Here is a 24,261-nt window from a genome sequence, read left to right as displayed (position 1 = left end):
ACTATGACGAATGCGGATGTGTAAGAGAGGAAAACGACACCGGTGGGAAACGTGGGTAAACGCTTGTGTATTTTCAGCTCTGTGTGACCGTTGTGTTGTTTGTAGTTTGTTCTGTCTTATCTCGGTTGTGAGAAAATGCTGCAAAGTGTTCGTCTACATTCAGAGTCTTTTGCCAAAGGCTCCACTAAAGGCATTTGGACTAACAGCCAACGTTAGCTGCTAAATGCTAACAACTATGTCAAGAGTGTCATGAGTGTCATACCAGTGTAATGTCAACAAGAGTGGAAAGAGAATTATTCAGTTCTAAGTTGCTGGATTGCATTCCGCTATCATCACAATTTGTGCTGATATAACGGTATTGTTAAAGTACTTTGGGGGTAATGTTACTCATGTGTAATAGTGCACAAATCAGCATTACCCTAATTTAATTTCTGCTTGTTAGCCTGACTGGTACCTGCTGTTAAGTTGTGGAAATGCTCATACATGGATGTGTTTTCAAAACGTGTTAAGAAAGAAAAGGTGTCCTGTGTTTTGTGTCTTTTTATTGCTCATTTGACTTTTTGTTGTAACACCGCTAGGTGGTGCACGAGATCTTATTATAAGACACATTAACGTCAACAAAGTCAGCTCTTCAGCACTGACGCCTCAGCTTAAGGCGAGACATTGGAAATCAATGCCATGACCTGATAAAGAAGTAATTGGAATTGATAACAATTTGTAGAGCAGACAAAGTCATGTATTAAAGCAGCTCTGAATAATGTGTGTGTGCATTTTTTTTAATTCAAAGGTTAAACAAAGCCCATTCTCTTTGCAGAATAACAATTGTAAAAGAACAAAACCCTCAACAATTTAGAGATTGAATTGAAAAGGTCACTCCAGACTTACCGTAGTTTTCACAACAAATTTAGGATACAATTACTGACATGTTATTATTACCATTAATGCCATTTTTCGTGTTTTTACACATGTGTGCATCTCAGCTTCTGACTGGCTTTGCTGCTGAGGGAGCTGGTCCATCATAGTTTCTCTCACCTGTCATGTGTGTGTTTTTTGTTTCACAGTGTTCCCCTGAACGATGGCCGCCTCTGGAAAACTGGCGTCTTTCCGTCTGCCTCCCTTGCCGTCTGTAGGCGAGCTTATAAAGCTGTACAACCTGCGCGCCGAGAAGCAGCTGTCCCAGAACTTTCTGTTGGACTTGAGGCTCACAGGTCAGGCTGCCTCACTCTCTCGTTTCCTTTCTTTCGCTCTGTCTGCAGTGCACCAATACCTGCCAGCTCCTGCTCTTTGTTACTATGTCTACAGTGAGGGCACGGCGGTATGTTTTGTCAGTGCACTTGATTGCACAGCTCCACGTAGCCTTGTTTCAAGGCATTGAAACCGACAGGCTTTTCTGTGTGGGTGAGGCTGAGTAGATCTCCTGCTAATGCGAATGGACCGAGTCAATTGCTTGCAGCCCTTGCAGAGCTGAGCCTTAATATAATTATCAGTGATGCAGTGCAGGTCTGATCTGCTCTCGTGTCCTTGGACAAGGTGACTTGTTAGATTAATGCAGCTCATCTTCATCACACAGAGGCAGACAGGTATTGCAGCATCACACGCTATTCATCTCAATTTAGATACCCAAGACTCTGGTGAAGACATGTGGTTGGAGAGTTGTGTAATTTATGGGATGTGTGAGTTGAACTAAGTAGTGATTCACTGGGCGTATGCAGAAATGTTGATGAAACGCACTGCTGAGTTGGTCATCCATCCCTGTCTTTCCAGACAAAATAGTGCGTCATGCAGGCAATTTGAGGGATGCCCATGTGTGCGAGGTGGGTCCTGGTCCCGGGGGACTCACCCGCTCCATCCTCAATGCCGGGGTGGCGGACCTGCTTGTGGTGGAGAAGGATACACGCTTCATCCCAGGGCTGAAGGTAAACTGAGCAGCCACAGTTATCCTCGCCTGTACGCAATATTATGAAGGTCATTCAGTCATTGAGCACAAAAGGCACAAAAAAAACACCTTCACCCTATTTTCAACTGCAGCATCGTTACCCACCCGCAGAGTGGCTGGTGATTATTTCGTTTTTCTGAACACCTTTGCATTTCCCTTATTTAACACCACATTACATCCATTTCTAAAGCTCCTGTCTGAGGCAGCACCAGGGAGGGTGAGGGTTGTCCACGGTGACATACTCACATACAGAATGAGCCGAGGATTCCCACGAAGTATCTCTAAGCCATGGGAGGAAGGTGAGATTAGGAAATTATGAAAGCTGTTACGGTGGTCATGTGTAGTTAATCCGTGGAACTGAAATGTGTGTGCGCGTGGCTCCACAGATCCTCCAAACCTTCACATCATAGGGAATCTTCCGTTCAGTGTCTCGACCCCCCTCATCATTAAGTGGCTGGAGAACATGGCGAACAGGACGGGGCCCTTCGTCTACGGACGCACCCGGCTGACGCTCACTTTCCAGAAAGAGTTCGCAGAGGTGGGTGAACACTGCTGCATGTTTCACTTTTGTATATTGGCCAGGATGCTGCCAAGAATCAGTCACTGAATTTTAAAAAACCTTTAAATCGTGTGTTGAAACTAAAATTACTGAACATGCATCATTAATTTGTAGAACTTTTCTTCTCCATCCAGAGGTTGACGGCCAGCACTCGCAGCAAACAGAGGAGCCGACTGTCCGTAATGACTCAGTATCTCTGTTCAGTCCACAACTGCTTCACCATCCCTGGACAGGCCTTCGTCCCTAGACCGCAGGTAGGATTCAACTGTGATGATGACACTTAACGTCTCTACATTTAGTACTAGCATGTCGAGAAGCCACCAGGTAGTGTGTGAAAGTGTGATTGACAAAAAGAAATAGTTCCTGCTTTTATTCTGGGGCTTCTGGTAGACGGTGTGGTGGATCTTTTGTATTTAATTTAATGCTGCCGTCTGTGGTGAACTGACAAGAGCTGCTGTACAATGTTGCTGTCTACTCCAGATCTTCCTCTGCCTTCTTGTTTGCCCCTCATATGGACATGTTACTATTGCACAGTTCTTACCCCACTGTAGAATAATGGTGAGACCTGCTCACATCTCCTAATCTCTGCTCCTCATCCGATCCCATCTGAGTCCCTGATCACGTCACCATCACTCATCCCGCCCTCATTCTTCTCGCTTTAAGGCTTCATTAAGACTGTGTTGAATCAGTGTTGTCTCTGTTCCGTCTTTGGACCCTTTCTAGGTTGTAATGATGCCTGGTGGGTATTTGAGATGTGGCAGGATCACACTGCGCCTTGTAATGAGGGCCTAGTTCTTTTTTAGGACCGGGGTTTTCTCTTTTTTTCTCTTTTTTTTCAGGGTAAGGATTTATAGCAGGACTACAGGGCACATTAAAAAATAAAAGTGCTGCTGCAAAGTATGAAATATCAGAGTTGGCGAATAGACAGCTCTGTTTTGAGATTACAGACACGCAACGCTTTTGAAAGACGCGGGAACTCTCTTACATCTTTGTGCAAATGAAACCATGTTTTTCTTTTCCTGAATTAAAGGATAGGTGTTAGGTTGATGTTAGAAATGAACTGTTGGTCCCTTGAAGATGTCGTGGCTCTTTAGGAGACCCACTATTGGTAAATATTTAATCTCCTGTGTGGAGTAAAATGCAGCAGAGTGAATGGGACCAGTGCTGATTGTTCATTCTCTTAGAAGAGATGGCTCCCAATGATTATTTCATCACTCTCAGCTGCCTTTCTGTGCATTTTTTTTTACTCTTGAGTGTCTTATTTTTGCATGTATGTCAAACTGTAGCTTAATGGATTTCAGCATGCCTGTGTGCACACATGTGCCTGCATGTTGGCATGCACAGGGTATGCATAGACATGAACTGAGTGGACTCACACTGCACGCGCGCGCGTGCACTGCAGATGAATCAGCGCCTCCCACATGCCCAGAAAGACCATCTATCCCCACTAAATGTTGTAATGGGCACTTGGTCGAATTGATATCATTAGGAGAGATGATGGCTGTTTGATGAGCAGGCCTCCTGCTGCTGGTGTCCTATAAAAGATCAGAGAGCGCATAGAGTATATTAATGCTATCATGCTCTCTGCATTGTGCAGGCCTCTTTTTACTAGTATGTCATGTAGTATAACTCATAAAAAGCTCTATGGCTCTGCATTGTCTGCTGGTGCACACCAGAGTAATTACGCAGAATGTGCATGAACAATAAAAATGTCCTGCCTGATTTACAGGACAACATCAAAGGCTAGTTGGGGGGGGGGGCTGTCGGGAGATTGAGGTTGTGACACACAGGAGTACAGATTTCTAGCTAAAGCAGTGGTTTTTCTATAAAATCCACCTATATATTGTCATAATGCATAAGTTGTAATGGATGCTTGGTGTTCATGCTATACGCTGCTTATAGTGCTGTTATGACAAAGCAGAAGCAACTTAGAAAAACGATAATGGCTAAATACCCATTTGTGGGCAGAAGTTAATTACAATGGGGGAGTAACACACTCATTGCAGGCAGGGAGTTTGTGACTGTGCCTCATACCTATAGCCAATAAATCAGCTCAGTGGTCTAATTGTTGGTATTATCTTGCTCCCGCTGAAGCTTTGGGATCACTGATTGTGTTAATGAAGCACAACTCGCCGCCTTTCTTTCTGTCTGCTGTCAGCATGTCTGTGCCATGGTCTGAGCCTGACGCTCTGTGAGTGATGCATAACCATCCTGGAGCAGGTCAGCTCAGTCGTGTATCGGTAAGATTTCTGAAGATTTCTGTGAGAAAAAGACAAGCCTGCAGTTTGTCAGCGGTTTTAGATGTCCTCCCCCTGACGTCACTAACAGCAACTCTCCTACATTACAGAAAATAGAATACGCTGCGGCAGGTGCTACGCTACACATATGGCAATTAGTGGAGTGTGAAAAACATCTGAAGTGTGTAATCAAACAAACAGTGTGCACAAAGAGCTGCAGATAAAGCCACAAAATCACTGAACCTTTCCAAATAACCTTGATGGGAATACAGCTGGAGTTAAAGACGCGGGGGGTGGAGGGGATGTGTGGGTTGATTGGCCGCGTGATCTGAACCTATAGGATCTGGCCAGCGCAGGATAATGAGATAATGAGAAGGGAAATGTTGAATCCATTTTACATTAGCAGCGGCTGGATGATATTGACGCGGGATGGATGCTATTTAATCTGTCTGTCTTGTTCTTCTCGCCCCCGGACTGCACCTTTCTTGTGTCACATTGAGTGACTAAGATTGTCCTTGAAGGTTTCTGAGAGCGGCGATTGGCTGCTTTGATGGTGTTCCCCCAGGCTCCGAGCGCCCTCGGTCTGTCCTGCTGCAGATCACACCTGCCTCCATTTCCTTATTAGTATCTCTCATGCTAATTCTCACGTAGAAGGACAGATTGAGTGACCCTTCAGTTGCTTCTGTCATTCACGCTACACAAATACCTGATGAATCTCTTTGAGGGGGTGAACTGAGAATAGAAACTGCTTTTCTGCTGTTGCTTTAATCATTATACACATTTGTATTCTGGTCAGAGGTCAAGGAGCTTTAGATTGCTTGCTGCCATCAAACATCTGTGTCTTCATCACGGACATCCAGTCATCACTTCCATTTCCACTGCATCTTTAAATAGAAATTAGTTGATTTGCTAAGACTAAAGAGTGTGTGTTGACTCGCTCATCTCTCCTCCCCACCTCTCTGCCTTCTCAGCAGAATGTGATTAAAATCAACTTCTGTCCGTCACAGGCAGGTCTATAAGTTGCGCACTAGATGCTCCATCACGAACAACCTGCTGGCTCTTCTATAGAACTCCTTCAGAGCTCCACGTCTTGCCAACAGCTGCGTTATTCATTAGAAGAAGTGAGACAATGAGGAGGGGGTAGCGGGGGACATAGTGGGAGACAGAAACGCTAAATGATCGAGGTGAAAAGAAATGAGAAAGGAAAAAATGAGTCGTAGAAAGACAATGGGAGGAAAAGCAGGGTGATAACTCAGTGAGAGCAGACAATAAAAAGAAAAGATGGATGAAGAGGGAACATTGGAAACTAGACTAGAACGGCAGTGGTGTAAGAGAATAAAGGGAAGAAGAGATGTGGATTGAGTCCCAGCCAATAGCAAAGGAAATGAAAGTGTATGTGGTCTGGACGTGAAATGAAACAAAAGCTGGAAAAGGAGGGAAACACAGCGAAGCTTCCTCCGCAAAGAGAGTAAAGAGCGCTCGAAGACAGATTCATGACAGAGATCGATCTGAAGGGAGAGTGAGGCGTACCTCCAGCAGATGGTTGTCTGGGCCACTCGTCAGCCCCGCTCTGAGTAATGGCTGCATCAGCCATCACCCACCAGCTAACTGAGCCTCACACGAGCAGAGCCCTACAGATGTTCGCCTTGTACACAGTCGTCGTCCAAGATCACAGGCCAGACGAGCAGAGCCCAAATTGAATTTGCTGATGCTGCATTGATCATCCATTACGGCGGGCTGTTGTCAGGGAGAGTTTGGACTTGTGCAGTAAATACACAGCGGGTACATCCGCCTATTGGTACTCTTCCTGTATCTTTTTTTTTTTTTCTGGTGTCAGCAGCTTGTTTCAAGCATCAAAACAAAGAAGATCCTTTGAATTCAGGGACTGTTTCAGTGTTGAATGTCACCCACCTCCGTACATCGTGATGCGGTGGCAGGCTCGGTGATAGATATCCTCTGTCTGACCTGATGTGGCCCAGCTCTCGCCTCAACAGTAAGAGTGAAAATCAACTCAGAGGGACCGCGCTGCTTTCTCACCTCCCGCCACACATCCTACAGGCACACAATTCATCTAGGCCTATTCCTATCTCGCAAACGGGGTCAAACGCGGTACCAAGAGTATCGAGGAAAGTTATTTCAATGACTCGTGCAGGCGTGGTAAACGCCCGAGGGCTTGGTCTCAATACATCACAGACCCAAGGTAAAGAAAAGCTAAAAATACCTCCCCCCCCTTCCCTCTTTAAACAAAATGCCGATGTTGGCAGAGTTGGCTTATGAACATCCACCAGAGATCCATTGCTCCTCCTAACAAGAAAGTGTGCCGGGTTTGCTCAGAGTCAGCGCTCGGAGTTCAGCAAATTCAGCTCTGTTTAGTTAGCGAGCGTGTCAGGAGGGTATGCAGGTATTTTGAGGTATAATGCTAAAACGCTGGCTGCGTCCCAACGAAAGAAGGTCAGCTTGAAATAAGTAAATCGCCAGTGCTGCTATGATACACTGACAACTAATGAAGTCGGTGGGGAAAAAAAAAAAGGCTCGCCACAGTGGGAGGCATCAATCTATAAGCTATTAACTTGAAGGCTTATTTGAACACTCTAATTTCAGCTCCATGCACTGTGATTTCATGACTTCATTTCAGGCTTTTCAGACAGACTGCAGGTTGGATTTAGTGGGTGTTTTCTTCATGATTGTTTCAGATAAAAAAAGTGAACAGCGAACACCGTCATGTGCAGAGATGTAGATGGCAAAAAGCCGCTGATGAATCCACACCTTTCAGCCTTTTAGCTTCCCTCACCTTCAGCTTACAGAGTCCTCCTCAGCCACGCGTCCCGCCCCGTGCTCGACGCTGAAATATTAAAAGGCCTCCTTTGAACTGTCAGAGTGTATTGTTTTCCTACAAGCGCTCCTTTTGTCATCTCCACAGCTTTTACTGCCTTTCTCAGCAGTTAACTGCTCGGCCAAGGTCGTTGCTATTACTCCCTCAGCCTCGCACGAGCACTGGGACCAGAGGAGAGCAGCTCCAACAAAGGAAGGTCATTCCTCCTCGCCGTTGATGACTGCTTCATATGAACCTTCGCGTGCGTAACGGCTGTCCAAAACAAAGAGCCGTGCGTTAAGCGGTGACACACTGGAACACTCTGGGAGGTGACTGTATTTTGAGCGATGCGGTGATCGCTAATGGACTTCTGGTGGCCGACGGGCATGACAGCTCCTTAACATGCTCCGATGTCTGCCTCGCTCTTTGTGCATGAATGGCGGAGAGCGTTGACGGTCTTGTGAGCAGTCATCACCTCACTGTCTTTCCTTTTTCTGTGTTTGATCTTTGGAAAGGTTACTGGCCGGTCAAGAAGGTCAATAAAATAAACTGTGAATTTGACGTGGCAGGCAGGTTCAAAGAGAAGAGCCTGACGCATGATTAACCCCTGCCTCAAATTGACAAGCGCTCACCTCCCCTCATCGAAGCTCACGTTCCAGATCTGTCATAGCGGCAACTCGGGGTGAAAGCCTTTGATGGAAAATGTAGGATAAATACACAGAGGAGCAGATCTTATTAGCGTTTCCCCACGAGAGGAGTAGTTATTTGATCTGCACTCTTGTTGCATAACCAAGAGGAGTGGGAGAATGAGAGAGGGAGAGACTTGAATAATCCATGTTTGTTTCGGGGGAAGCACATTCTCACTCAGCCGGTGTCGACGAGGCTCCAATCAGCTGTAATGAGAGCCCAGCTGCTCTTGGAAAGAAACTGTTTAAGATGTGAAGCGTACAGGCTACAGTATATGACACACATTACAGTCAAGGAACATGCTCTACAGTAGTCCGATCGCATGGTCATCCAGCACGTTGTATAAACTTTGATGATTTGGAACAGAAGTTGCAGATGTTTACATGTGGCCATTTTCTTCATTTCATGGATTAAAGCCCCACCACCACACGAGTTTTGAGGCCAGAACTGACGTCAGTATTTGAGAGTTTAAACATTAACGAACAGTTTTGATGGGAATCACTTGAATTTAGTTCTTTAGAAATTGTGACTAAGACATGTACAGAGCAGCTGAAAAATAAACCTGCCAGCAGAGGAATCTTAATAGTGAAAAATGGCGACCACAGTTTCTTAAAGCTCAAAGGGACGCCATCAAAAATATCAACTATTTTGATGATCGATTCCATAAAGCCAATCAGGGGTCCAGTTCATTAAGCTATCCAGTTTACTGAGTGGATTATCGTCTTTTCTGTGTCTCATTTGATTGAACAATGAATCGATCCATCGACTAAATATTTAACATATTCTTGGCATTTCTGTCCTACAGTTTGTTGTTTTTTGGCAGCCAGCATACACAGCGATATATCTGGAATAAGATAAGATCTGTTGCAGATGTATCAGTGTAAATTTATGTTCATGATAAAGTGTACCCGTCAGCTGTTTGGCCTTCATGTCAATGTCTGTCATGCACAACCTCCTACTGTGTATGTTACGCTTCTTTGGCGGTCACCTTTAATGATTATCAGCAGCTGCTCTGCATGTTGTCAGAAAACTCATGACAAATACACCAGATAACTGAGATAACTCCCATTCCCAGAATCCCCCAGAGGTGCCATTATTTCACTCTATTGAAGGAAGAATACCTTTTTCCAAACGCATTTGCACGGAGTGATGTTTTATAGATGCGTATTTTAGTTGGACTGATCCCGCTGCGTACGAGCAGCCTGCCTGCCCACACTCAGCACAGCCTGTTCTATCCAACAATCTGTACATTTGGCAGGACGGTGAACGCTGCCTCCAGCCTCGTCAGCCGCGCACGTTCAAGCAGACCACGTTCAGCGAGTGTGTTGCTTTCACAAAATAGTTTTATTGGTAAAAAATAGAACTACTTGCACAAGCACATTGAGACAACTGTATCAGAACTTGTGAACTGTTCATCATCACAAATATGCTCTTGCAAAGTAAGAAGTGCTAAAGCATCCACAAAAATAAGCTGCAGTTATCAAAATGATAAATCAATGTCTTGTTACAATATATGCAGGAGAGTTGTAACTCTTTGACTTTTAGGACCTAGTCACTTTGCACTCTGGCCATTTATAAGCTAATGAAATTGCGTGCTGATGATCAAGCTGCACAGAAACTGTTCCCTTTTTTTTTTTTTTTTTTTTCCCAGAGTGCCATTTGTGTTATGTGTTTGCACTGGTCCAGGTAGCTTCGAAGGCTCAGCCATTTGAAACAAACTGCTGTCAAGTAAAGTAACACAAGCAAAGGTGTATCGAGTCGTCTTCTTATAAAGAAGATATGGTATGAACATGACATTGTATTTTATATTGAAACAATCGGAGAGAGTCCTGATCCCTCAGTAAAAACAAACACCTTTAAAGCTCAGATACTTGTGTACAGTTGTCAAAGACTTACAGTGAACCAGAATACCTGAAACAAATACAAGTAATACTTCTTTTTTTTTTTTTTTTTTCCATTTACAAAATACCACACTCGTGTCTTTCCGATGAAACTCTCATGCCCAGTGAAGTCTTGCTGTGCTTTGGGAAATGAGGAATAAAGAGGATTTAAAATAACCCTCGAAAGCTGCACTGGACTGTACACAAGCATCTAGCTGACTTGAGACTTAGTCTGGCAGAACAAATCACAAATCCATAAAACATTTGCTAATGTATAATTCATGTACAAACAACGCAATAAAAAAATAAACAGAAAGAACTCCAGATAGTATTAAAACGTGTCATCATGAGACGATTTGGCACATTCTCGAAACGCATAACGTGTCGGTATTAGTTGATGACATGGCACATTCTTTTCTTTGTTTATTGCATTGGTTATGGTGCCTGGGCAGTGACGTATTGTCAGGAGGCCAGTTCTGTCGGCTATGGTCTGTGCCGGGCAAGCTGGCTCAGTCAGGGTGGGGTGGAAACCTGGCCCTAGAGGGCTGCCAGGGCCGGCAGTGGTGCCCACAGAGATGCCCGTGGCGTGCCGGCAGCAGCCTGCAGGTGGCGAGCTGGGCTCAGCCATCTGCTCTCCCCCAGGAAGCTGCATGTTTATGAGAGAGAAGGAGAGAATGTGCAGTTCCATACATCACTGCCAAGGCCTGTCTCAAGCACGAAAACAATATTCCCCTGATATTCCTTCCCCAGGAAAGAGCAGACGCACTCTGGTTCATGACTGTGTTAAAGCGTAGCCGTGCTGCTGACATACGAGTAGGTGGGAGTTTTGTTTATGTGCGCGCTTGTGTTGGAGCCGCCATGCTTTCAACATGCATCAGCTTTCTCTTGTCAGCGATCACATCCATGTGACGTGTGACACGAGCAGGGCGCAGGGAACTGGGGGGAGAGTGACAGGTAGGCAAGAGAGGAATGGTGACATAGTCAAGTGGCTGCAATTTAAGACACTGAGACCGTCTGCAGGTGCAGGCTGGTAGCATATGCGCACTGCAGACGCACTTGGAAAACAAGTCACATATGGAGAATGACTCAAACCTTTCTTAGCTGCCTGCCACACAGCTACCCAGCCGACCATGACTCGAGAAGCTTCGCCTTTCCTGCCTCGTTTTTTTGCCTTTCCGCCACTGCACCATTAAACGCCCGTTCGTGCCTGTGAAGCTGCTTTCATGGTATAGACACCACAGCGCAGAAGAGCATTTTCCAAAACCCCTGACCACGTAGCAGGGATGCTGCCTCATGCCACTGGCTAATAAAGGGGATTAGTGAAAGTAGTGTAAGCAGAGGCTCTGATTAAAGCTTATGGCGCCATGGCGAGAGAAAAGATGCCCCCCTAAACAACTTCAAGTCACTGACTGACATGCACATGCCCCCAGACAATAAAGATATTTGAATGCCGTTTTCCGTTTCCATGGCAGTGTGGAGGAGGATGACAGGAGTGAAAAGCACATGCAAAAAGCCGGCGTGTCTGAGTATTTACTGTGTACACAAAGACACACAAGCGTGTAAGTGTGTGGGTGTGCATGTCTGAGGGCGTGCAGGAATGGCTGGATGGATCGGGATGGTTTGCTGCGACTTACAGGCAGCGTGTTTGCGTATGGGTGGGAATCAGAAAGTCCACTCTGCTCAAGGATTGAATCTCTTTCTATTAATTTCTCTCCGTCTCTCTCATACGTCCACCTGCAGAGAGAGAGAGGCAGGCAACTGTTTGTCCGCATTTTCTGTCTCAAATCCAGCCCAGCACCCCGCATCTTCTCCTCCTGACAGTCCTCTTTGAACAGTAACAGCAGGCTAATGTTTCTACAGCTTTTCAGGCACAGGCATTTTGTGGCTATGTCTCAGTCTTCTACCAGGCATTCTGCTGTATTAATACACATACAGGCTCCACACAGCATGCTTTAGAGGCAAAATATCAACATCATTCTAGTAGCTAACAAAAATATGACCATTTATTTCAATCAGTTCCACGTAGCATTCTAGTGGATAAGTACACGAAAAAACTACAATGGCTTGCTATGAAAGGGTTTCCACCTACTGCTCTCAGACGTTATATTGCCTATTTTGTCAATTGGGAGGGTACCAAATGATTGTAACTAGCAGCTAAATGATTGCTTTTTTCTTTCTTTCAATTCAAACCTTTGGTGAGGAGAAAAAATCTACACGGAAGGCTTCCTTATTTGCTTAATCCATTCCCCAGGGAACTCTTTCTGTGATTTACTGATGAAGGATGTCTGCATTTGGTTAGCGGCTGCCTTCGATGCTGCTGCACCTTATCCTGGCTCCTTACACATTCACACTGTTTGTTCCAAGGCGCTGCTTAGGGAATACCTCAACTGCTTGTGCTTGCAAAACAGAAAAAGGTAGAGGAGCGAGATAGAGGAGAGGGGAAAATGAATTCAAAGTTGTTGCCCTCCTTTCTCATTTTTTCTCCACCTCCATCTGGAGTAGAGCCTAGTGTGCAGCATAAGCCGTGATGGTTTCCCCTCAGGCTCGTCTCTCTTTAGCCGTAGCGCACACAGCACTGCTCTATTACACATAGTCCTGCAGGCTGTAGCCAGTCTTATTGTCTAATGGAGAAAGAGAACAGTACTGGTGCTGGAGCTCCTGCTGCTGCTGGAGCAGCTGTTGCTGTTGCTGCTGCTGCTGGAGCAGCAATTTGTCAGGGGGAGGGAGCAGGACCAGGTCCTGGGGGCCATGCCGCTTCCCCGAGCAGGACATACAGAAGATGCACCCCCCCATGAAGAGGAATCCAGCGGAAACAAAGGCCACGTACACAGCTCCCCCGGGCTCGAACTTATTGCTCTCGGGCACACTGGAGTCCAGGAAGTTGGTGATGACCTCGTTGGTAAACCAGGAAGCAGGCACCAGACACAGAAAGCCTGCAGCGACAAAGCAGCCCCCGCTGGCAATCGCAGCGTGCCGCTTGGAGCGCCGTCCACCACCCCAGCGTGTGCATTTTAGTCCCAGGGATGCAAGGCAGAGGCCCATGGCAGCCAGTACGCAGCAGAGCACCATAGTGGTGCGAGCAGTCTGCAAGTACGCAGGTAGTGAAAGCACAGAATACTTAAGTGTGCAACTGAACATGCCTGTGCTGTACCATGTGCAGTCCATCCACAGACCCTGCATCTGGGAAATCGCTGTGATGATGTTGGAGCCCACATCTGCGCTAACCTTCCAGTTGGGCAGCAGAGTGGCCACCATGGCACCCATGATGCCCAGCAGCGCCAGGACAAACCCAAATATCTGCATGCCCGTGGATGCCATGCTCCTTTTCAAGTTGATGCTGCTACTGCCGCCTCAGCCCTCGTCCTTGCCAGGCAGCATTCACCCAGCGCCAGCCAGGCTCGTCGACCCCACTGTCCAGCCGCCTCTCTCCCCTCCCTTGGCGATGTACCAGCTGCCAGTCAAATCCCCAGCTCCTCAGCTCTTCAGCTGCAGCTCCACTGGGCTGGAGGAGAGAGACGGAAATGAGAAACTGAAGTGAGAGGGTCCCCTCGCGCTCCCTCCTTCTCTCTCCCCTCATTCACCTCACACAAGCAGAGACTTTTCTGGTTGGAAACAAAGGGCAGCAAGAAGCACAAGCGCTAAGAGCTGGCTCTGGCTGACTGTACTGTAGGTAAGCAAAACACTGGGGGTTGTCGTGCATGTATGCATTTCTATGCGCTGCCTTCTCCTTTTCCTTACCGGAGCCCCATAGAACTGTTATTGGAGAGGGAGAAATGAGTTTGTGGTATTTGCAATGCTCAATAGCTATGTGGACTTAAAGCTGCAGTGCCCTCACCCCTCTCACATACTGTATATTCTACCACTTTGGTTTCAGTGCTGTTTACCTCATAAACTGAGCCTACCTTTTCTAACAGTCACACAACGTCATCTCCAGCCGAAATAACAGTTTATTCAATTTAGGCAGCCGCTGAAATTAAACTTTGTGAATGCACCTGTTCTTTTTTTATTACTATTTTTGTCGGACTTCCTTGCCGGCGCATCGTGGTCCTTCTTCATCTAAATAAACAGCTCGTTCCAGCTTTGACTGAATAACCTCGGAGCTCAGTCTAAGTGTTTGCTGTTGTTTTGCGATCCAAGGAAGGGGAGGAAAAAAAAAAAAAAAAAAAGCGATGTTGAAATAATCCCTTACCCCGGCTGGTGCAGAGCTGGCGCTGACGCGTCACGTTGTTCGCAGTGATTCCTGTAAACACACACATTGAAAGGCAGTGGGCTGATGAGGGGGCGAGGAGGAGAATTCAGCCCGGACCGCGAATCCCTTCAGTCCATCCATTTCCTTAGCAACAGTGTAGCAGAGGACATCTCCGCTAGACCACACAGCCTTGGCCGGAGCCTGGGAGAAATAACCGTAGCGCTCCGCTCTGCCTCCCCTCTCTCTCTCTCTCTCTCTCTCTCTCTCTCTCTCTCTCTCTCTCTCTCTGTCCCCCACCCCCCACCCCCCTTCGTGTCTGTGTGTGTGTGTGTGTGTGTGTGTGTGTGTCAGTCTCTGCCTCACAACAACTTTATAAACAGCTAAACCTCACTATGCGCTCGCGCCTGCTGCTGTACCGGTCATGACTACAACAAACGGTCGAACCGTTACTCGAACAGTAGCCAATTACTCGTTTCTTTCTTCCTCTTTCAGTGATATTCAATTATGTCATAGTTTTAATTAACTGTTAAGTAACGTCACCTTTTTCTTAAAGTCGTTACATCTGAACTATTCCACCATGAATAATCCAAATCACCCTGGAAAACAGTTTTGTGAGAGACAGCTAAAGAGATAGCTCGTTAGCTGCTAATTTAGCTAGAGGATGTAAGAAACAGTTCATCCAAACTACAGAAACATTTTCTCACCAAAGTTACCTCTAGAGCTGTCTGCGTATGTAGAAAGATATATTTCCCCAGGTTTTGCAATGTCTGTCATCTCTGGAGGTAAATGCTGCTAATTGGCTCAAATTTAAGTGAAAATCCCAAAATAATGTCCAGCTCCACTAAACAATCTTCAGACTTCTCTGTTAACTCTTTTTTTACTGGACTCCCACAAAGAAGTAGTCCTGATGATAATATCAGGGTGGGATGGCTAAAATTATTATTATTATTATTATTTTATTTCATTTCATTTCTTTTTTATTGTTCACTATGTTACTAAACCACTCTCTTATCTCTACAGCCATAGCAGTAAGACAGTTTAGTATATTTAGACTACCTGCGAATATTCCTTATCTGGAGAAAACAACAACAGTAGTATTAAATGTCAAAAATGCAATTGCAGAATGTAATGTCCTCTGTCCCATCATGTCAACAAACTGAATAAGAATGACAAAAAGGCAGCATTTTTCATCTAACATGGATTATTAAGTTTTCACCATGGCATTTGTTGTTCAAATGCAACATTATTTGTCTCCTCAGACTTTATTCTCGATGGACAAAAATCCATCCAATTCCTGCTTTGAGCTGCTCAGTAGTCATAATGCAATACTGCTGTTGTTAACTGATAAGAAATGGCCAAGATGCAAAGTCTAGATAATATTTCCCAACATGGCCCCACGACATGAATGGGAAGGGTAATCTAATTAAGAAAAATATGCTTTTGTTTTGACCACATGAGAGTTCTACGAAGCTTTGTTTGTTTACGTATTGGTTCAGCGGCCAGAGGAGCATGTGCACCCCACCATGCCAAAACTGACCCTCCCTTGGGCATCATCTTCATCAGGCATCAGTCAGCAACAGCCTAAAACTCACAGCTGCTCCCCTGTCTTTGCCTGTCTTTCCTCTCTGTAGAGGACATACAACAAAGGTGGGAGTGGCTAGGACGGCCTTGATTCATGAATGACAAAGAGGACACAGAGAGAGAGGGGGGGAAAAAATCAGACAGGACTAACAGGCCTTGATACCCTTGGAAACGCAGATGTGTGTGTAGCTGTTATTTTGCTGCATGGGCAAATCAGCAAACACAAGCCAGCTGTGGGAAATGTTTTTGCCTATCCCCCCACTTACAGTATAACAGCCAGGCATTGACCACAGCAATGTGTAGCCATTACGTGTAGATAGGTTGGCAGCAATTGATTTGTTAAGCTATTGATCTGTTTGTTTAATATGGCCCAGTGCTCTCTCCAACCGCCATTTTCCACCCTTTAAGCTACCCCTAAGAGACCTTTTCCTAAAATGAGATCTGCCCGGCATTTGGGGACAGTGCACACCACATTACCTCCAGTGTGATGTTAGTGTCGACTCTCTCAGAACTCCTTGCGGGAAACTGCTGCAGCAGGAAGAGAAAATTTCCAGTTTTCTACAGACACACCACATTATGGCGTGTGTGACCTGTCTCGTCGTAACCGATGAGATCCTAAGTGCTGATGCTGGTGTTGCTCTGTGGGGAGTAAGATAAATAAATGAATAGATTAGAGAGGGAGTGGGTGAAAGGGGAGAAAAAGATGGAAGGAGAGAAGAGCAAAAGCCGGTTAACATAGACCCGGTGAGTGCAGATGTGTGACGCTGTGATGTGTGAAGATATGGCAGGCTATTATAAGCGTGGTCCCCTTTATTTTATCACCTCACAGCAGAGCTCTCTAGCCTTTCTGCAGCATAGCTCTGAGGCACAGCCGGACCAGCCACGCTCCCTTTTGCTCATACAAGGGCTTTTATCGTTCAATTTGCATTTTTCCTCTTTTATGTCCTCCCTTGCGTAATTGGTTTTCGTGCTCATCGTCTTGCAAAGGCGGTTTGTTCACAGCGCAGATGCAAGGTGTCGTGTGATAGCTGTGATGTCGCTGTCAATGCAATCTTGTTGTGGAGCAGGGCCCGGGTCCAGTTTCAACATACATAATGTGTGTTAACCTGTCCAAGGCAAAGCGCTTGTGACATGTTGCAATATGACCGGCATTGGCTTGATTAATGAGTCTCTTCAGCTTAGTCCATTAAAACGGACTCCCAGGTGCACAAATGTGGCATGGCATTTATGACTTTTTAAATGCTCCATCAAAGTTATTTTTCCCATGTTGTCCTCACTTACTGTTCCACTGGTACAGTAAATTTCACATTTTTGGGCAAAGTTCAAGATTTTCTCCAACGAAGGCATCTCTCCAAGGAGCTGATCTTGTCAAAGAGCAGGGCTACAGTCTTAAATGTCCTGCGTGCATGCCATGGGCGATTCCATGGGAAGTACTCTGAGCTGCCTGCACAGGAAGCCAAAGCCCTTCCTCCCCAAACCCTTCAAGCAACATCAGCCTACTTTATTCAGCTGCATTGACTGCTGCCTTCTCCTCTCCAAGAGACTGTCTCCCTCCACTGATGTAATGGAGGTTGTCTTCTCAAGGTATTGTCATGATTAATGCAGCTCTTCCCCCTTCGGTTGCAGGATCTCTCTCTTGTATTCCCTGGCTGTATATAGCTTTGTTTCCATCCCCCTGCTCCTTCTCAGAACCTGCCTGCCATTATGTAAGCGCAAGTGTTGGTGGTTCAGGTAGCACTGTGACTGGTGCCCCAGGGCCCCTGCCATCTCATCTTGGTTACGCTTAGAGGGACATGACAAATTACTGCTCACACGCCATTGGGTAAGAACTGACCAAGAAACAGACATCGGAGGTGGAAATAGGGAAAGGGGAGCCTTAGAACCACAGGGCAAAGCTAGAGTAATAGAGGTCCCTGCTGAGCTTTGGGAAGGTCAAACACATGAAATATGGCAACACACAAGTATGTTAATATGGATGTGGGACTATTGTTCTCAAGTGGGTCAGAAAAGGTCTGTGGACAAATCTGATCCGTGACTTTTAGATATAGATCTCTCATATTTTGCCCTTTTCAAATCTTCGACCAGGCAAATCAGCCATAAAAAAAAACCTGTTTACAGTAGAAATGCAAGGTGTTGCTTTATCAGATTATTTAGTAAATGCGAGGTAAGAAGAGAAGCAGGTTCAGAGTCGATGGAAATGTTTAAAGTCTTCATTTTCAGAGTAGCTGCATTGGGAGTCAGAGGAATTTTCCTGAGCTTGAGTATAGATCCTTACATAACAGTCTAATTTAGAGGCCGAATTAGTGGTAATGATTCACTTGTTTTTCCCATCTAAATACAACGGTTTGCTCAAGCCTAGAAGAAATGATTGCAGTCACAGCATTTCCAGTCTCTGCTCTGTGTTTGATCCTTGCCACCTGTGTAAAGGAAAGAGGTGAGAGATAGGAGCAAGGGAGAGATATTAAGCCTGTCAGATAGGGTCAATAAGTCAGTCTGCTACCCCAGTTCAGAATCTCCCAGCAGATGCAAAGTATTTTAAGGGTTTCGGGGGGAGGGCAGGGTGGGCGAAGGCATGTTCATTGCACCTCAGTCGAGGGTCCAGGTGACAGCACGTGATTTAAGATGGAGTTTCCTTGCATGTTGAGGTTACCAGGGGGAGGATTAATGGCAGGGGGCAGGATATATTCCAGTGGTGCTACCTAGTGAAGCTGTGTTGCAAGGCCATACATAAATCATAGCAGCAAAGTGACTTGGACAAGCTGATGGCTGAAATGCTGCTGCCTGTATAGTCCCAATATCGACTTTTCCCCTTGCCCCTCTCTTAAATCATGAAGTGCGGAATATAAATGGCCTAATTATTCCAGCAGAGAGTGAAATTAAAGACATTCCTTTTTATTGCTTATTCCTCACAGATGGTGGTCTGATCTTGCATCACCGAAGCACTGATGGAGGCATTTTGCAATCCAGATCTAAAATCTCGCTCAAAGTCTTTGGTGTTTTTGGGACAGGTGGAGGAATTCTCATAATACAAGCAGATTTTCTAAAATAAATGCTGCCGCTGCAGCTCTCAATGCCCTTGACAACATCTGCCACATGACCTTTGTATTCAGAATGCATCGTCGGAACTATAAGGGTTAGTATATTAATAATAGACTTATCAAGAGGAAGCCAAGCCCATTCCTGATAAAAATAAACCACAAAGTCATCATTCAATGTTAGACTGTGTTAAACACGACAAGAGATTCAAATTAAACATGAGATTTACGTAACAGCCGCACAGTTCATGCAATTACAGTCTCAACTCATAACAGCCTTCATGTCTTCATCAACGTCGAACCACCGATGCTTAACCCAGGAGTTTCTCTGCGCTATTATTGCGCCTAGCCTTCAGGGCTGTTGAGACTAACAGTCTCCACCAGTGTCGTCCCATTAAGCGCCACTGCGGCAGGAAGCTCAGCAGCAGCCAGGCATCTCTACACGGGGATCTATAGATCTGATAAGAGATAGTGCTGCGGTTTACAAGCAGCACTACCTCAGTTGTTCAGAGAAGGAGAATCCAAACAGTTCATTAGAAATCCTTTGCGTGTCCTTGGACCACTTTAGTTTTCCTCCCCTAATTATCAACGGCAGCCCCCAGTCCAGGAAAGCAAAAGGCAGCTGTGAATGAGAGTGAGTCACACAATCCAGAAATATAAGCTTTGAGGATGCACAAGGAGCTCAGCAGGGCATACAGTCTGAGCTGAATCGCATGTCCTAATATTATACCTCTGTATATATTTTTTGCCTCCTCTTAATTACAAACCTGCACACACTGTATATAGTATGCAACATCTGTCTTCTCAGCTTGTATATCCTTCAACTACTTTCAGATCTCAAATTCTTTTCCGTTCGGCCTGACGGACATGTGAGCCACTTATCCAAATGTTTGTTCTTTTTTTCCTTGCTATATCCTGTAAAGAGTCTTATCTCAAAACGCACTCAGAGTCAAAAAGGCACTTCAGGACAATGAATTGTATTGTTGTTAAAGGCATAATATGTAACACGTCACGACACGGTCACGTCCACGAATGAACAACGTCGCAGACTTTACCTCCTTTAGTTGCTATAACTTCCAGGGAAGCTTGTGAAACACCAGATGGTGAGTCAGTGAGGTGAGGAAGGAAGTCGGCGAACAAACTAGCTAGCCGTTCTGTTGTCCACCATTGTTTGCATTTCTCATTTTTACGATGGAGCACAATTATTCTTTTTCATCAGCAATGGTGACTGTTTAACAATAAAGACAACAACTCCGAGGATCCCACGTCACTTCACAACATCATCAAACTCAAGTCTTAGCAGCAGAAATTACATACTGGACATTTACGCTGCAGATCCCCTATTGTCAGTCTGCTCAGCCAGTCAGAGTACAGTCCCTCTCAGTGCACCCTCACTGGGGAAGTAAGGTTATTACCAACTATGGAAAGGCAGACAGGAGACTGCTCCGCTCTGCTGCCCACTGTCTGCCTGTGCCATTGGTCCACACACAGCGGAGTATCTCTCTCATTGTGCAGCAGCCCCTCAAGCTATGACATGCAGGACTGGACGGCATCATGTGAAACACCACTGAGAGATGATGGCCCTTTTTGTGCTGCGAACACACAGATCCAGAGATTCAGAAATAGCCTTTTAATGTATTTTTGTTCTTCTGATCCCAACAGATAAGGATAAACAGAGTAGATGATCCTTTAAAGGGGAACGAGCAATAGAGTGAGGAGCCAGCGTGCGGGTGTATTGTGCTCGAAAGTTTAAAGAGGGAGCGATCTGAGAGCAAGAGTTAGGCTCTGCTGAGTCTGGCACGATTACTTCAACAGTGTGTCATGTCAGCTTAGGGCTGACACAGGAAGGATCAGGAGACTGCAGCTCGTGAGGAACTGGAGCCAAGGTTACCACCACCACCACCACCAGTCCTCTACTCTAGTTCATTGATTACTAAAGCCAGTGATACACCAGTAGCTGTAAAGGTTGTAGAGAGGCTCAACAATTTTTACAAATAAAAATTGCATTTACAATACAAGATATCACCACATACTGAGTCTAAGTCTGAAAGTACCTGTGTACCGTGTCCACTGAGTCTCCCGTAAAGCAGGACGTGAGCTCTGGGGTTGCCTAATGTACCCACCACTGGATCTATGATCATGCTCCACTGGCTTCATGCTCAGTGGAAAGTGAAGACCTATAATTGACAAAGACAGTGTGATGAAGAGACGAGTGCTACAGTGAGTCAGGCTCGCAGGTATTAAGAAACACGGTGGTGATGCAGCGAGAGGAAGAGAGACAGGAAAGATAGAGAGAGGCTCAGTTTCTATGGTCCATCGCACAGGTGTTACTGTGGCAACTGGACCCGGCTCGCCAGCCAGCCATGCTGCGTCATCTTATTTTCTGCCTTCCCTCTTTTCTTTTATCCCAGCGTGTTGATCCCTCTACCCGTCTCTCTCTCTCTCTTTGTCCAGCTTTGTATCTCTCTCGCCATTTGTCAAACAACCTTTCTCTCCAGCTTTTTCCTCCACGGTTTGCATTCTCCTTCCTCCTCACACATACCTGCTCTTTTCTTATCACTTTATTTTCAGCATTCCCATGAACACACTCTCTGCTATCTCGTCCGAAGGTCTGTGACTAACCCTCTGCTGTTTGGATTCCTCTGTCCGTCTGTCCGTCTGTCTGTCTGCCTGTGTGTAGGTGGACGTGGGAGTAGTTCACTTCACCCCTCTGGTTCAGCCCCAGATCCAGCAGCCCTTCAAGCTGGTGGAGAAACTCGTCAGGAACATTTTCCAGTTCCGCAGGAAGCACTGCCATAAAGGAATAGAGTAAGCACAATTATGCAACGCGCTGTAGCTCGTAAAGCATCTCCCCTCCCTTTCCTCTCCCCCTCTCCCCCTCTCTCTCTCTCTTTCTTTTACTTTTTAATCTTGTCTCATCCTCATCTATCATTCTCTCTGCATTTTTCATTCTCTGTTTTCTGACAGCTTTCTCTCATAATTAATTAGAATGATTTTTGATTTGCTTCAGCCTTCAAGGCTTCCAGTAACTTAAGTCTGAACATCAGATGACACTCAGAGCACTGTTCAAAACCACTGGCAACAAACCCACACGCCCACGTGCATGTGCTCGCTGCCCATCACTGCCTTGCCTGTTAGGAAAGTGTATGTAGGCCCAGATAACAAAAGAACGCTGGCTGTGTGAAAGAGAGCAGCAATTATGAGTCATTGAGGTGGCATAGGAAGACGAGGCAGCATATTTTATGTAACTGCAGTGGGTTGGCGGCAGCAGCACCAAATTGGAGAGGAGGCACCAGCGATGAAGCGCCTCAAAAGCATCTGTAGTCCGGAGTGTGTGGAATTGGCTATTGCTCACCAACCGGCAGAGAAAGAATGCAAAAGAACATCTCAGGCAGGGAGACATTTTCAGGATGAGAGCTGGTAAAATGAATGAAAATGTGACATATGAATTACAGCTGCCCTTCCTGTGTTAACGAAGTTTGTGTCTGTAAGTTGTGTCAGTATCTACATCCCTTGACTGTGGAGCATGGCGGCGGAACAAATTAACAATTCATGAGCCCTTTGTGTGATTTCAATTATCTTCACAGATTCGAAATAATTGCTGAGGGATAATTTCTTTCTGTTTGAACTTTATGGTGCCATTAAACTTGCATGATCGTTAAGATATCAAAGCAACCTGAGTGTGGGAATCTGCACTTATCATGTACTGTATGATTTCTTCACTTTTTCTCTTTTACCCCCTCCCAGAATGTTGTTCCCCGAGGCTTGTCGTGCCAAGCTGGCACAGGAGATGATGCAGAAGGCCGATGTGGACCCCACTCTACGCCCGACAGAACTCTCCATACCCCAGATCAGGGCTTTAGCGGATGCCTACGCTGAGCTTTGCGCCCATGAACCCGGTCTCTTCAGCTACGAGTTCAGAGAGGAGCACAGGCTGAAGCACCTCACCAGGCGAGGAAAAACACCAATGGACTCATTTACTGACACGCCAACCGGCACGTCGCCAATCCTCCACAACCCTGCTGAAAGCAAAAAACACGGAAACCAAGAGAAGCCCCACTAATAGCCTCTGTTAGCACAGGAAGACAACAGACTGCTCTTAGCTTTGACATTTTCACCTGGCATATGCATGCATTTTTAAAACCTTTTTCCCTGCACCCAGAGGGACCAATAGGTAGCTTGATATACATGAAATCCTGGGGCAGAGACAAGAAACACGAGGTACATAAAAATCCTGTGTGGGTTTGATCAGCTCTTGTTCGTGTGTTTTTGGGGAGAATAAAGAAAGCGTGCCACTTGCCCCCAGTAGCTCAGAGAGTGTCTCTTTTATATTCCAATTCTTACTTCGGATCCAACTTGCATAACACCTCGTCCTGTGGGACCTGAAGAAATGTCAGTGTTTTCAGGGTGGTTTAGAGAATGGGAACAACATGGCAGCACCATATCCAGGCCATTTTTCCTTCCACTGTGTACTGTATTGCTTAGTCACTTGGGAGGCAGAGCTTAAAGGGAGGAGGAAAGTGGTGGGAATTTGTCAGCTCCAGTAAGCCTCTTGTTGTATTAAAGGAACAAGAATTGATGCCTATAGTAAAAAAAAAAAAAAGGGCTAAAAAATGTTAATATATAAATGATAGTGGAGGTGCTGTTGTCATGCACATTTGTTACATTTCTTGAACAGAATACAGCAATTATGACATGTATGTTCAATAAATCTGTGCCTGGTGTTGTCATTTAAGGTTTTCTATCAATAAAAGTGCTTGGAGTTTAAAAATGTCGACTTTCAATGCTAGAGCAGATTAGCACCAACAGAACATGACAGAGTTGTTGCCTGCCAGTGTGGCAGATGGTGTGCTATGGTTGACTTGCCAGAGACAGAATTCACTCAGTTTTGATGATTGGTGGGTGTTAATCTCCAACCACAGTCAGGATTTCATCAGATCTACATGGCAGATAGTTAATGCAGGGCTGCCATGTTAGCTCAGCGACCCTAAAGAAACATAAAGTGGTTTTGTGTTATGATGAGCTTTTATTTTGGAGGATTATTGCATGTGTGGGAAGAGATTGGGTGGTGGGAGCTGATATCTGCACGAGGGGAAGGTAATTAGCCTCTGATTAGATACACCTGTGCAGCAGTGGAGCTATTCTGTCCTGCTACGCTGTAATGATGTTTGTTCTTGTTTGGACTTCATAATATATATCCACATTAAACTCTAAATTACACCTCAGCTACCTGCTGTACATCAATTAAAAGCAGTAGAGGCCTACAAGCTACCATTACAGGACCCACAGATTCCAGTCCTGTGGTTTCAGGTGAGTCAAAACTACATCCTCATGTCAAATTGGCT

The 24,261-nt window shown here is 45.6% G+C and overlaps 2 protein-coding genes across 3 annotated transcripts; one reads left to right on the top strand and one right to left on the bottom strand.

Moving 5' to 3' along the window:
- tfb1m (transcription factor B1, mitochondrial) lies at positions 1–23,682 on the top strand. Of its 2 annotated transcripts, none has more exons than XM_076748230.1 (8): positions 1–51; positions 1,062–1,208; positions 1,765–1,916; positions 2,127–2,235; positions 2,323–2,474; positions 2,630–2,749; positions 21,597–21,724; positions 22,664–23,682. In XM_076748230.1, the coding sequence occupies exons 2-8, from the start codon at positions 1,076–1,078 to the stop codon at positions 22,977–22,979; spliced, it is 1,110 nt and encodes a 369-aa protein (XP_076604345.1). In that variant the 5' UTR covers positions 1–51; positions 1,062–1,075; the 3' UTR covers positions 22,980–23,682. The 2 variants fall into 2 exon arrangements, with proteins under 2 accessions (XP_076604345.1, XP_076604346.1); XM_076748231.1 differs by having other exon boundaries at positions 1–55.
- On the bottom strand, positions 9,557–14,729 carry LOC143331401 (claudin-20). The gene is made up of 2 exons (XM_076748233.1): positions 14,301–14,729; positions 9,557–13,613 (listed from the first exon to the last, which is right to left on the bottom strand). Exon 2 carries the CDS (start codon positions 13,427–13,429, stop codon positions 12,695–12,697), a length of 735 nt encoding a protein of 244 aa, XP_076604348.1. The 5' UTR covers positions 13,430–13,613; positions 14,301–14,729; the 3' UTR covers positions 9,557–12,694.
- Positions 23,683–24,261: the final 579 nt, after the last annotated feature.

This window comes from Chaetodon auriga, chromosome 14 (assembly GCF_051107435.1).
Source record: "Chaetodon auriga isolate fChaAug3 chromosome 14, fChaAug3.hap1, whole genome shotgun sequence".
In the NCBI taxonomy this organism is placed as follows: domain Eukaryota; kingdom Metazoa; phylum Chordata; class Actinopteri; order Chaetodontiformes; family Chaetodontidae; genus Chaetodon; species Chaetodon auriga.
The sequence above is the reverse complement of the archived record's forward strand: the minus strand, read 5'-3'. Positions and strand labels throughout refer to the sequence as shown.